Here is a 14982-nt window from a genome sequence, read left to right as displayed (position 1 = left end):
ACAAAGCCTAAGACACAACACTGCAAAATGAAACATCATTTCCAGAAACTTTATTGCAAGCATAATAATTAACAATGGAGTGGAATGAACTTCAAGTGCATAACCTGAGGGTATAAAACTTTATAACGTTACCTGAAGAAATCACTTTGTTGTTTGATTGGGCCCTTCAGTTACTTTAGTTGAGTAGACCTTTATACTGAGCATAGATATATGTGTTTTATTAGCACTTCTTTATATATATTCATATATATGTTTATATATGTTCATAATCTATAATCCAGCCCAACATTTTTTGGTAGATTTTCAACCTTTCAGGTGTTGATATGGAAAGATGAACAGTTCTCATGAAGTTCAATGTCCAGTGAATATAGAAACCAGCAAATGACTACACTGTGGCTAAAAAGGATTGCTGTTGAGCAAAACTTTAGCAAGTGAACTGTTAATCAAGAAATACATAAAAGTCAGAAACACCATGGGCAAAAACTTCAGGTATTCTTTGACGGTCATCTAATTTTTATGGAAAACTATTTACCAAAAGTATGCCACTAGTGCGCAAATCTTGTTATTCGCAAAAGGGTTAGGAACCAGGGCACTGTCTTTACAAACAACTAGAAAAGTCAGTATGGTAAACAAGATCAAAGAGCATTTGCATTAAAAGGACAGGATTAGATACAATCCCATTAAAGGATCTGGTTCCTAAAAGGAAGCACTATTGGATTAAGAGTTTTAGAAATCTGTTAGAAACAGGCTAAAAGAAAACAAAATAATCCTGAACTTGAGGGTACAAGAATGAAATGATCACTATGTGAAGTTTGATAGGAAAAGAAAGAACAGAAAGGCAGGAGCTCTTAAACTGTGTATCTAGTTGAAGACAACTATCAAGATAAAACTGGAGAGCATTATCTTTGAGAACTCCATTGATACTGTTTAGACAGCTGTATGTGGTGGATTCTTTATTGCTGTTTACAGTGACATTAGCAGGGCCTATTAAAGCTTCAGAGGACATCTGATAAGCACACACTTAGGTGGCAGGTGTTTTGATTTAGAGGATGCATTAAATGATGCATTTAAGTGAAATATATTAAATGTAAATCTGATAATAACAGCAGGAATTAAGGCCCCAGGCAGGAGCCTTTCCAATCACTTGGTCAGACGTATACTTGATTTAAGAGCTAATCTTGAGCTCTGAGATAAAACCCTTCTTGATAACAATATCTAAGAAGTCCTAGTCATGAAATATGTAAACGATGATATTTCTTTGTATCTCCAGTTTGCATTTGAGCAACATGAAGTACTTGATGCTGAGGAGCAGTGATGGTCAGAGCACTGCATCTCTGAAGAACCCCTGGTGTCTACTTTGAGAGGGCTAGGAGGCAACAAATAGCATGGACTGTAAGAAACTAAGTTAAGTAATGCCTTCTAAAAATGAACTGGAGCACTCCAATGGATCTTAGCATAGCTGTTCAATTATTTGAACAGCTTCTTTTGAAATCATGTTCATTTTGAATTATTTGAAAACCTTCTCTATGGGGAGCTAGAGAGCTCCTTGCTGTCAAAAAGGACCTTCAAAAGCAAAGTCTTCCATTACAGGACTTCTTTGCATAGAGTAGGGGTATAAAACCAAGACTGTTTCCTCTAAATAATTATTCTACTTGCAATCAGCAGAGTATTTCTGGCTCTTTTAAAGAATGGTGCCAAGACTATTGCTAAATTCAGGTAGATTAAGGCCTGAAAATGAAATCATGTAGGTAAGATCTTTGTGGGTACAGCCGGCCAGATAATGCCAAGAAGTTACCTAAGAAGAACAAACATTGATTGAAAAATCCTTCTAGTGATGATCTGATAGAACTTCTATCAACCTAATGGATATAGTGACTCTTTTGGTTTACATACTCCTTTCTTTGGCAGCAGCTGCCATTGTTTCTAAGTTGGAAGGAAGGAGAAAAGGAAAAACTTGTGTCACTTGCTGGGATGAGACCTTTTATTCATCCTCCTTTATGAAATTCCGCATGACACTGGATTTTACCAGAGCTGACGGCCAGGACACAGAAATACAGGGCTGAATGACAATAATACTTTAGAAATCCAAGGCAAAAATAAGATAGTGAAGGCACATGGATCCAAAAACTGATCCAACTAAATACGCTTTAAGAATGCTAACCTTATTACTAGTACTAAGAAAGATCTGCAATCATCTATCAGCACCAAGAGCATGTTCTTCTGAAAAGAACAGTTAGAAACTCTGAAGGAGAAAATAGATCTGAGCAGATTCTTCGTGACATCTTGCTGTACAAAGGTGGCATTGGACAGCCTGCTGTCAAACTCTTATTACACAGAAAGAGAGCAAAAGTGACTGGCTAAGTGGTCAGAAGTAAATTTGTGGAAGAAATTTTAGCCTGTGTATGTCAGTGATGGTAAAAAAAAAAAAAATGCAGAGATGGAAAGAAAGGGCTACAAGTGGAATTTCATTTATACACTTCCCTCAACAGGTCAATAGGATAATTTTGAATAAAATCTAACAGACTTTCTCCTGAAACCCTTTTGAACTGAAAGGTCTTAGGACTTCATGAAAGTGCAAACATGGACAGTGTGAACTTTCCTAGGGCTAAGGAGTGACCATAAGACCAAGAATGGTTTTGATTATATTTATTTCTTTTTCAGAGCTGATTTATTAGCAGAGTATGACTCCAATTGTATTGTGTTAGTTTTGCTGAGCAAATCCATCAAATCGCTCATGGTCTTGGAAAATAAAATTTCCTACTTCTTTAGTTCTGGGTCTACATGCTAAGCAGAACTCTTAGCTGTGATGTTTCCTTCACACAGAAAGCAAAAGCAGTGGGTAGCCCCATCAGGAATGTAGTATTTTCTAACACAGGCAGGGAAATTCTTGAGACTGGAAGGGAAAGGTTAAAGCCATACTGTTTGAGGATCAAAACCAGAAGCCAAGGCGTGTGAAGAAAGGTAATATCCAGTAGCAAACTTTGGGCTGAAGTCCTAAAATTAACAGAATGAACAAATAATACAGGTCCTAACAGAAATTAAAAGGGGATCTAGATGTTTATGCAGAAGGACAACATATGTTTGTGATTCAGAGAAGCAGCTGAGAGAAGCAACGAAGGAAGGGCAGCACTCTGCCAATCCTGTTACCATGTGAGCTGCATGTAAAGTGAGGTGGGCTTGCAGCATGTTTCCCATGAGTACTCTAGGATAAAAGTTTATCATCGCTAGTATATACTATGTATATATTTAGTAAGAATATACCACAATGTAAATAAGCCTGCAGACAATCACTTGAATTAAAACAGTATTTCTTGATAGGCATTTTCATGCCTTACTTGGAATTTTAAAACTTGAGTAAAAGCTGGAAAAAATGGCTCACAGAGAAAAATCCTACAAATAAATTTCTTACTATATGTATCAAAGAGCTAAATGGCTAGAAGAATGGATATTTTACATTTACTTCAATTTCTTGAAACTTACTCCAGAAGCCGTGTCTAAATATTGGCTCAATAAATAAGAAAGGTTTCTGTTCAACAAGTAAACTCTACAGTAAGTGTCTAAGATTTGTAAGGGGCTCAGCTATAAATGCAAATGATCCTGCTCTTCTGGATGGTTCAGCTATCTGTGTATTATTCATGTTCTTTAAGAAGTTTTGTGAAGAAAGAAGATAATCTGTATCCCACCCTAATGAACTAACATGAAAATCTTACATTTTGCTACCTGTACATATTTTCTCTCCAGATAATTATAACCCTATTTGTAAAATTTCTCTTCTGACTAGCTTGCACTTTCCACATTTTGTAAAAATGTATGGTCATATTAAACTGACAGAATAATATATAAACAATCAAGCAGTAAGTAAAAGAAAGGAGTTTCAATAATCGTCTGTGAAACCAGCTAAACACAAGGACAGAACATTCTACCAGTGATGAAAAGCAGAGGGAAACTGCAGAAACCACATGTCAGGAAAGTTTCCCAAGTGTGATTGTGGGTGTAGTCTGGTGGTCTGTGCAAGACAAAGGGAAAAGCAAAAAAGCAAGAAATTTGAAGAACAATGAGCAGAAAGAAGGACTGAAATGAGAGCTTTAAAATCCATTATGTTACTTTTTCTTTCAAAGAATTTAAACAACAAATGCAATCTTTTTGATATCATTTAGCAAAACCACATACTTGCTTTGTACAGTAAATTTCTACTTCATTTACTTTTACTGAAATGTTTATGTATTATATACAATTGTCATCATTTAAAGATATCTTCATTTGAGGAAATTATATGAAGTTGTGCTTCTGATTGCAGAGGTCTGGATTCAATTCTTTTGAATCTTTGAGTATACTTATATTAATGATCAGATAGCTGTCCATACTTTAAAGGCTAAAGAAATTTCTGTGATTTTAGTTTCCAAATCGAAGAGTTCCTTCAGGCATTTCCATCTATAGTTTTGTAACATAAGAGAAGAGAAATAATATAAAACATGTCTTTGGAAATATTTTTGTACTTTTTGTTTCAGGTAGAAAGAAAAGCTATCTTTAGATTTGACCTTATAAATCAATCAAAACACAACTTTTTTTGTGAGACTTAACCCAAAGGATTTGTCATTTCCAGCTATTTGTGTGTGTTAAGCTTTCACATTTACTCGTAGTCCTTAAAACTCACTGCAGAAATGTAAATGGCATTGTTTCAAAGTCTGCGCTGTACAACTTGGTTACTACTAGCTAATAACATGACTTTCATACTGAACTTGAAGTGGAAAGTGTTCCATTTCCAGCCCAAGACTACAGTTATACTTCGCATTTATATACTGCAAACTCTGATCTATTAATACAGCCACCAAACTACATTTAATTTCATGTTATTTGTGAAGCTAATCAACAAATTTAAAGTATTTTGAAAAGCTTCAAGAACATCTTAGGATATATGTATACAAAAATAAATAAATAAACAAAAGGTAACAAAAACTTATTTAATTTAGCTAATTTCCCCCCACTTCACTTATTGTGACAGAACCTTACTTCTATTGCCTGAACAATACCACTCCGTTCAATTTAAATACAGTTATGTAAAAATGAAATTCTTTTTATCCTCAAGAAGTATGACAAATATTATTTCAAAACTGTATTCAAAGGGAGGAGTTTGCAATTTCAAGCAGTAAAAATAATGTCTGTCATATATGCTGAGGACAGCAAAGTTACCTGCAGTACTAATAAAGCTTCATCCTGTTACTCTTTAGTCATATATTTCCATCTTAAAGAGCATGCCTATCAACAAAATTTAGTTAACTTTTCCTTTTCAAATATTTATACACTGGCTTCTGACAAGAGCAGAAATACTGTGAGATAGACCAGCTTTACACTGTTTTTATTTTTATTTTAATTGGGAGCAGAAAGCATTACAATATTTGCAGAAAAGACAGGTTTGGAAAAATCATTTGATCTTTTCGGTATTTATTCAAGAAGAACACTTGAGATTTTTGACTTCTCTTGTCATCATATTATATGGTTGTTGGGTTTGTGTATGTGTGTGTGTGTGTGTTTGTGGCTATTTTCATTATGTAAATAAAGTTCATCAGCCTTAGGTTGAGACATACAGTATTTGAACAGGCACTACTGAATTCTTCTGTAACTGGATTCCCTTCTTATTTCTTCCAAAGTGAATACTGGTTTCTTTATTTGAAAGATTTAAAGCTAAACACCGTATTACAAAAACACATTGTGTTTATCTTTAAAAATACTCCACTTGAAAGATAAAAGTTTCTCCACTAAAAACAAGTAGTATTTCACTCTTAGAACATCTTAAAAAGCTTAAGGTGTCAAACCTGATTTGTCAAACTGAAATGCTTTTGCCCAGAAAAGTGATGGTATGGCTGTGCAAATAAACTCTAATTAGCAAGAGTCATCTTTAAACTACCTTTTCTTCAGTGAAGGAAGCAGTCCATTTGCATGCCCTATGGTCAACCGAATGACTTATCCTAATGCACAAACCAATTAAAAATTCAAAATAAAGAAAAGCAACACATTTATATCTGTTTTTTTTTTTTAAATTTATAAATTACAGCTGAAAAAAAGGAAAAAAGTCAAACACAATGCATGAGGATGTTTCTATTCATTTTTCAAATTAAACAACACAATGGTAATATTGATTCAAATTATTTTATATTTAAAGACTAATTTTATTCCTGTCTATAGAGCTGTGAAGGCTTCCACTGTAGTGGAACTGATGAAGAAACCCTTGCAAGATGAGCCTCTTTTACTATAATTCACAACTCTTTCTCTGTACAGTGTGTTGGGAAAATGCAATCTGCTGGAAAAGTAATAGCAGACAATCAACACATATTATCCTGTCCTCTTCACCTCACTGAAAGAGGTAATGCCAGAGCAGGTTTAGTGTTACATTAGTAGTTTTAACATAGCTCCAGTGCTACTCCATAGCCTAGAAGAGCAGAATCCCTTACTCTGTGCTCTTCAGGGCTAAATTCATCACGCAGTTAAATACTTGGCATGTATATTTGCTATTGATAGCTTCAAGAAATAATGGCAAAGTCCATTAGTCAAGTGTACAGCCCAAGAAAGCGTGCAATGAATGTCCTCTGAAAGTTGGTGGGGAAAACATGTCTTCATGGTCACTCACACAAATTTTGGATGTCCTTTTGTCTATTGTTTTCCTTACTTTTCAGCCTGGCAGACTACACCTACTCTTTCTCCACTTTACTCCTCATAACTCTCACTGAAGTTCAGTATTGGATAAATGCCAAATCCTTTTTTTTTTTTTCACAGAAGCAATGAAACTACTAATATCAGAGTCCTTTGAGGCCACTGTAGCGAAAACATCATGATTTGCTTTAGATTATTTTGAAAAGCATTATAATAATGGAAGCATGAGAAACTGATGACACTGACTAATTGAAAAAACTAAACATTGTTTCCATTGGATTTGTGTTGAACTGAATCCAAGTAAGCGCTCAAAACATTGAAGCTGAATAAGTGTCTAAGTAAACTTCTTCATATAATTATTAACATATTTGTGAGATAGCTGGTACTAATGTCGTTTCATATTGTAGCATTGCAAAAAAGTAATATTGAAATGTTCTGAGGACAGTCTAGCTAAACAATCAATGCAGTGACAACACAAAAAAATAAATAGTTATAACAACTATTGTTTGTCTTGTTACAACTCTGGCATGGTTCCATAAATTAGAGTGGTATTTGAGAAGGCAATCATATCATATTTTACCAATTACAATTACGGACCACTGAGAATCTGAACAAGTAGCATGAAGTATAAAATATGTTATAGTACAATCAAAAGCTTCTGGGGTAGATAAAATGATTGCTTGAAATTTTCTGGTTTGTATTATGCAGCAAATGAGACACAAAGATCTCCGTGCTATTTTCTTGCCTTAAAATCTATGGAAGTCACATATGGTAAGAGAGAGGGTAAAGACAGAAAAAAAGTGAGATGGACAAGAAGAAAAAACAAAGGAGAGATGAAAAAGAAAAAAATGGGAGGAAGATGAGGTTTAAGCTTTTTATAGATTTTTAAATCTAATTAGCAAGTCTAATTTAAAAGTACAGAAGCTACATGACAAGCTGTTGACTAGTATGTGTAGCTATTATAAACTAAGTTACAAGAAAAGCTGGTCAAATATTTTCCAGTGGAACAGTATTCCATCAGAAAATGCTAATGGAATGGAACCAAAACCTTCCATAAGAACACGACTTCTTGAAAAGTTTTGACAGAAACCAGGCATAAAGGCAGGCTAAATTACCAACGTGCCTCTTCATCTTTTCTCTTGTCAGCCAGATGGCTGGTGAGTAGCCTGCCAGGCTGCTTGGCTTCTGGTTTTCACAGAATCCCTGACTTCTTGCCGGATGGGCTGCCAAACAGCTGGAAAGCCAGGTCTCCAGGAGCTCCTAAGCTTTTTGGCTTAAGTTCTTCAAGCTCTCAGGCAGCTGCTTTGCACTTAGGATCTGAGGCTCCCCAGTTTGGGAGACATAGGTTACGTTCTTAGTTTCCTGTTGCTTCCCAGATTTCAGGTTGTGTTTTACAGGAGGAACTGGGCTCCTAAGGACCTCAGGGCAATTTATGGCAGTTCATTCTGGATCTAGGATTGCATGTCTGTAGGAGCCCAAACACTCCATGACAACTGGTCCACTAAACTTCTAGGCAGCCTGTGGCAAGAGTCATTGGAGAGGTTGGCACTTTGTGGCCCTTGCAAGTATGGCAACCAACTATGAACTCACCAAGCCACTTTGTAGGCTTCCTAAATTTCCAAGGACCCTGCTATTCTGTAAGTTCTGAGGGGCAAGCCAAAAATTCCTTTTTGTCTTTCTTATGTCTTTCTTTGTAACAAAAGCCTAAAAATTTGTACACTACATCCAGATTATCAAGGATTAAAAAAGGCATAAAATTGAGATCAAATTTAGAGAAGTAGGTATGAATGATGTTAAAATACGATAATGTCTAGAGAAAACAAATAGGCAAATGGAAAGAGATCAGTAAAGAGCATTAAGTTTGAACTGCCAAGATTTCCGTATATAAATACAAGAAGCATAACAAGGAAAACAAAGAAACTGGAAAATGCTGTACATACTCAAGCAAGGAGTTTTGACGTTACAGGCTTATCCAAAGAAAAGTACGTAAACAAAAATATATTGGAACTATTTAAGTAAAATTTTTAAAATATAAACAAATGAACAACAGTTTGCATTATGGGGAACTGCTAATCTTCATACACTGGAGTTATTAATCAGTAAAATGTGTTAAAAAAAAGTAACTTAGAATATTTACAATGGCAAATAATCTTCCTAATTGTTAAATATCAGAAGAATTTCAAAGTTCAACTACCTTTCCCTGTTACTTTTAATACAGAAATGTCCATTCTAGTTTTATACATATGGTTACATTAAAATTTCCTCAACAAGCAAAATTTATATAGAAATCTTAAATAGCATGGGTCATCTGCAGCATATTTTCCACCCATGTTAACTCCAGACTGCTGCCTCCAGTAGAAGTCACTACCTTAGCAAAAGTGAAGGCTACTTGACCATCACACATGCTCATCTCTTGACCCTTCCCTCCTAAACCTGATTTAGTTCTGCTTTTGCATTTATTTTGTGTGCAAGAGAAAAGAGATTTTGTGTGCGAAAAAGAATGGACATTCTCTTTCCCTTTATGTAGGAAATACACAATCATCTTTAGATGGCTGATCATCCTTCATCACACCCATGAAATTCCATTGAGAGGGTGAAAAGGAAGAAATGCATTTGTGTGTGTTGGGGGGGGGGTTGGATGACACTTTATCAGAAAAGTGAGATGTCATTTTACAAACACGCTTTAAGAAAATAGGATAAAAAACTTTCCCTCTCTCTTCCCAAAAATTCCCAGTCTCAGACTGTTTACTTGAATAATTTTGACAGACTTCATACACAGCTGACTTCCAGAAGTTCTTTAAGAAAGCCTTTACAGTTGTAGTTGTAACAAAGGTTAAAATTTAAACTTTGAAAGCTGAAAGCTGATATGCAAACACAGACAAAACAGAAGAAAGGATAAGGCCTTACGTTATGTTTGCACCCAAAACTCTATTAAATACAAGAAAGGAAAATAACCTCTAAAACTTTTATTTTTATTTTTATTTTATTTTTTATTTCAAAACATACTATTTATACGTTCCTCTGTGAGGAAACAGTTGACAGTGTTCCTCTCATCACTATAATGTCTTTGGATGAATTTTATGATAGCCCAAATAACATCTTTGTGGAGTTTCTCTCAATTTTTCTGTTTGGGCTGATGTACATTGGGATAACACTATAAATACTGTTTTTTTCAAAGTAGCATCATAACCAAATATTGCTGTTCCAACATCAACAGAGTTGAGTAGACTTTTCTTAGCAATTTTTCACAATCATTTGTGGTTTTTGGACAGTATACTTACTTTTTGTCGTTACCAATGTGCCTGCAGTAGTAACTTTTCCTTTTGGAAATAACTAATTTATACAAGTATGTTTCTAATAAGATAATTCATTTGAATAAGTGATTCAGCTCTTCTAGCCTTACAGTTTAAATAAAGGTATACCTTAATTTATCCAAAATTGTAAGATATTTTTCTAAGACTCACAAATAGCATTGATAGGTGCAGTACAAATTTTCTCATGAGTTCTACCACCTAAATTATGCCACTGCCAAACTACCTGTAAGATCTTCACTCTACAAGCCACTCTTAAGGCTAAAATTATTTAGAAATAATGCTGGCATACAGAGGTCATGACTGATCTCAAACCAATATTATGACTGTCAGAGTTATAACAGTTTATGTACTGTAATGTATAATTTATATCCTCTGTTTTAAAAGTCTTAAATCTGTCACAGACCAAATGAAACTGATCTAAATCATACTGATGTAATAAACAATTTCACTTTGCTATATCATCCTGATGTAATCAGCAATATTGTCAGTCCAGTTCTACAATACTACTCTATGGGAAGTACCCTGAACCAGCTACCATAATGCAACTGTTAATTTATATAACCTAAGGATATTGGCACTTAGATTCTCCTCCCTTTTTTTGCCATTAACTTCCTGCCTAACAGCAGGCAAATTAGACCCAAATGCTCAAAAACATCTTTGAGAAGTCACCTGGGCATTCTGTGACTCACTACTTTCTAACTGTAAAACAGAAATGGTGGGTTTTCTAATCTTAAACAGATTATGGTAGGAGTAAATGCATGAGAGATGTCCATGTACTCACACACTATGGCAAAAAGAGCCATATCAGTATGATAGATTAGCTTCTATGATTTTATAAGTATCATAGCAAATAATGTTTAAGTTGTATATGCACAAAATGTCTGTGCAGGAAAATGGATGCTGTATTAAATTTTATAAAATTTGTTTTGGATACTGTTAACAAGTTCTTTTTCATCTGTGAAGGTCCACACTACAGAAGACAAGCACTACAGCTTCCGCAAAACAAAACAAAACAAATTCAGACTTCAAGCTCAAAGCTATTGGAAACATGTTTTGCAGTTTCAAGTACAGGCTTGGAAAATCCAGAGTGCACATAACTCATTTAAAGTCATATACTTATTCCTGCTTTTGAGTCAAGCACTGCATAAACCAAATCGTGCTTCTCGGAAGACCATGTAAATTGTTGAGTATTATTAACTGTGAATAAAAAATCAAAATTTTGTTTACATAGAAATAGTTACTGCATCTCCACGGTTTGGCTATAATTGCTGCTTTATACATATTTCTTTCCATTCAGTGTCAGAGGAAAGGGTATTATTGGTAGGTTTGTTTCAGTGTGCCACTCTGCCTCAGTCTCACACAAAAGACTCTTTGTGGGGTCACAGATTAGCATTTGGGCAGGCAGCCAAGAGAGATGAAAGGAGAGTGGCTACACTAAGGATGTACATAGCTTACACTCATCAAATACCCTGGGGGAGGGAAACAGAGAAGAAATATCTATGTAGTCTGTAATTTCAGTAGCTGTCCTCTATCCCTTTAGTTTCTGAAAACGTGTTTTTAGTCAAACCTCTAGCACTGCAGAGCTCCACTCTGGCAGTGCAGGTCATGGAGTCCTATGCATAATGAGTACTAAGATAAAGTAATATTTTAACATTTAGTTATAGAAATATTGTTCAAGAGATAGGCAGGTATAGTCAGATCTTGACAGAAGAGACATGCATGCACCCTATCATCAGGTAATATAAAACTTTCATACTAGATTATATGTATTTTTTAATTAAAAAAAAAAAAAGAAAAAGATAATCCAGAATAACCAGGATGTTTGAAAAATGACAAATAAGCTGTCTTCATAGAAATCGTTGTGAAGAAATAGAAAATGCTGAAGTTTTAAAAATCAGGAGCAAATGTTCTTGAAATACCTTCATCCACATATCTACACATACATCTATCTATATACATAAATAGCAACCACAGTGTTCTCAGCTCCAGGCAGGAAATGCTGCCTGCAAAGGATCCTAAGGATATCTACCTCTCTGAGGAAATTTCCATTCTTTACATGGTCAGGTTTCAAACTGTATGTAGAAGGATATGTGTTTTTAGTATAGCAGAGAGAAGATACAAAAGTTGCATTGAATATGGAGCTAAATTAGAAATGGAAGATATTACTGTAAAAAAAAATAAATAAGGATAAAAGTCTACTTAATATTCTAGGAAACATTTAATGAGAAACAAAACCTTCCACATTTATTTTACCACAGGTCAGTGGTAAGAAATCATTGAAGATGAGTTACAGATTATAACACCATTTTATCTCTACCTTGGAACTGACACGAAATACATGAATAGTTCAGTCTTCTGTGCAAACTGACCTGCACAACAACCACTATTCACAACTGGCACTTTTTGTTGGCAGTCTCAGCAGAAAATCTATGGATTACATTGGCACCAAGACTGAAATATGCTCTGAAACCAAAAGACAGTCTCTTGAGAATGCAGTTGAAGTACCTCATAGTGGTGAACAACTACAACTATCTGTGCTATTCAAAGCCCATGAGTAAAAGCTTTCTGTTTCCAGCATTGTCAGATCAGCTTTTTCAGCATACTTTGTTTGGGAACAGGAAGTTTGGATCCTGACAAGTTATTAAATTAATTCCAAACACGTTAAGTGCTCTAAAGGCAAAACAGAATGCCTCCATTTAACACAAAATGAGTTCTAGATGAGGGCTACTACTCTATTTTTAACAAATGAATACATCAATTACTTAAAGCAGTTAAAGGAATGAAATACATTTTAAGTGGCAAATAGCAAAGTATTGCTGTAAGTCATACAAATACAAAAACTGTATGTGAATATATATGTAACAAAGCTATTAAATACTTTCTCACCTTAGCATTTTCAATGCATGGACAAATAGCCCAAGCTGCACTTGCTTGAACATCTGGATTAGGATTCTTCAACAATGACCATAACAAACGAACTCCATCTAAATGGTCGATTATCCTATCAAAGGAATCGATCAGAAAAAAAGAGATAATTAATTATGGAGTACACAATGCTAAATTTTAGATTATATCAGTTTGTTTGAGAAACTACTTTAAGAAATATTGGTATGCTTTTCTTTAGCGTATTGTTTTGCTTTACGTAAGTATTTGTGTTCTGTTGTCAGCTGACTGCCATCAACATACACAGTAAACATTGCTTGCTATTGTAGATGGGTGTGAATAAATTATGTAAAGACAGGATATGTTTTCCAACTAAATCTTATGAGTGTTGTTTACGCTTTTATCAGTACTGTGATTTAAAATGCTTATAGAAGATAAAGTGAACTGCATTATAACCAGAACTCATGTAAAAGTAGAAGTAAGCATGTGACTTTTTAACGATCTGCATGTAAACTGAAATCTGAATTCAAGCATACTAGCTTCTTTCATATAGTAACAAATACTTTCCAAAACAAATATTTATGCCCAAAACTATGTACTTAACTTTTTATTCAGTCTATGCTTAATGTATTTACCTTACTGTACAACATATTTTAAGGTACTACGTTTCTAATCTAGCATTAGAAATTAAAATGGTCACACCACACTGCACCCTTTGTTGGTCATGAATAACGTGTAACTTGTTTCCCATGTGTTCCTTACCAACAAGACTAACATTGAATATTATGTTATAATTACTTAAACACACCGTAATCAAAGTATCTTCATGACTAGCTGAAAAATGAATTATCATCAGAATCATCTCTACACCATCTGTGTTATGTTTACATATCAATCAGGCCTGGGGATCATAACGTCACATTAGGGTACAGTGAATACCTTAAATAGAAAGGAAGGTCAAACAAAACTTAACAGCTTTTACAAACATTCCTATTTTTCAAAAAGATATATTTAACCCAAAGCAGATGAGCTGAAGATAAAGGAAAGCAAGTATACTTTTCTAACCTCAGAAGGAAAAAATTCTGTTGTATACATGCAAGTCTACATCTTTAATTGTAAGTACAAGATAAGAGAAATAAAATACAGGTTACATCTTATTTGTGATCACTGTAAATACATTTGCCAGGAAATTTTTCAACTTATTATAAAATCATTTATTTACGCAATTCTGCCGTCATGTGAAGAAGGAAAATAATTAAGGGCATGGACTCCGTCTAAAATAACCACAGACTTTAATCACAACATTTTTTGCAAACAGGTTAAACAACTATGTTTTCAAAACAATAACTTTCTGCACAAAAAGGTTGGTTAAGCTGAGAAACCATAAGTTGTATTTTTTTTTTTAAGATCTGCTCATTTAATACAGCTTATTTTACTTAATCATTTCCAAATCAACTGCAAGAATATCATAATTCAACAGAAAAAAATCAGAAATCGTAATACAAATTAGAACAGCATGATCATAAACTACACAATTACCAATATACGTCCACATAATAAGGATGACTTCAGTATAAATGTCAAACAAGCTTTTAAATCTCTCCAAATCCCCAAAACTTTCAAGCAATTTTAATAATACTTTCCTGTCATTTCAGAAAGCACAAAGAATTTTTTCCTATATTGGACTTAATTAAAAAAAGATCCATGAGTGTTTCTTCTAGTCAAGCAGAGTACTGATCACTTACCAACATGAGATACTTCCTCCCAAGAGGGGCTAAATATAAATGACCCAACTCCAACCAGTATATAAAAATCAAGTGATAAAAGTCAAACACTGAGTTCAGATTTTTCTACCACATTTAAGAAAACAGCCTCTAGGCTTATTTATCTCTTTTTTTTTTTTTTTTTTTTTTTTTTTTTTTCCAAAGCCTTCTTGCTGATTTAAAATGCACTTTCTTCTCAGTTTTCTTGTCTTCTCTTCAGCTTTTCAAGGCAAACTACCCTCACTCTACGGTTCCTTTTCTAAAGAATTTTTTTGCCTTTTGGTTGAAGACCAGAAATACGAGTTGTCTTAGACCCAACAGAATAGCTCAGAATATCTGAAAGTGTTGTCCTCAGTCCATTAAATGTGTATAAA

At 34.3% G+C, this 14982-nt stretch overlaps 1 protein-coding gene across 6 annotated transcripts in view; it reads right to left on the bottom strand.

Annotated features, from left to right (window-relative positions):
- ODAD2 (outer dynein arm docking complex subunit 2) overlaps positions 1 to 14982 on the bottom strand; it is a 95800-nt gene that overhangs the window by 29712 nt on the left and 51106 nt on the right. For 5 of the 6 annotated variants that reach the window (XM_084507378.1, XM_084507377.1, XM_084507379.1 and 2 more), the window contains exon 17: positions 12849 to 12963. In XM_084507378.1, the coding sequence (XP_084363504.1) occupies positions 12849 to 12963 (115 nt within the window). Of the gene's footprint in view, positions 1 to 12286; positions 12426 to 12848; positions 12964 to 14982 lie in introns of those variants that run through there. The other variant, XM_084507382.1, reaches the window with a different exon arrangement.

Source organism: Aythya ferina, assembly GCF_964211825.1.
Source record: "Aythya ferina genome assembly, chromosome: 2".
Taxonomy (NCBI): domain Eukaryota; kingdom Metazoa; phylum Chordata; class Aves; order Anseriformes; family Anatidae; genus Aythya; species Aythya ferina.
This window is presented reverse-complemented; position numbering and strand designations above follow the sequence as displayed.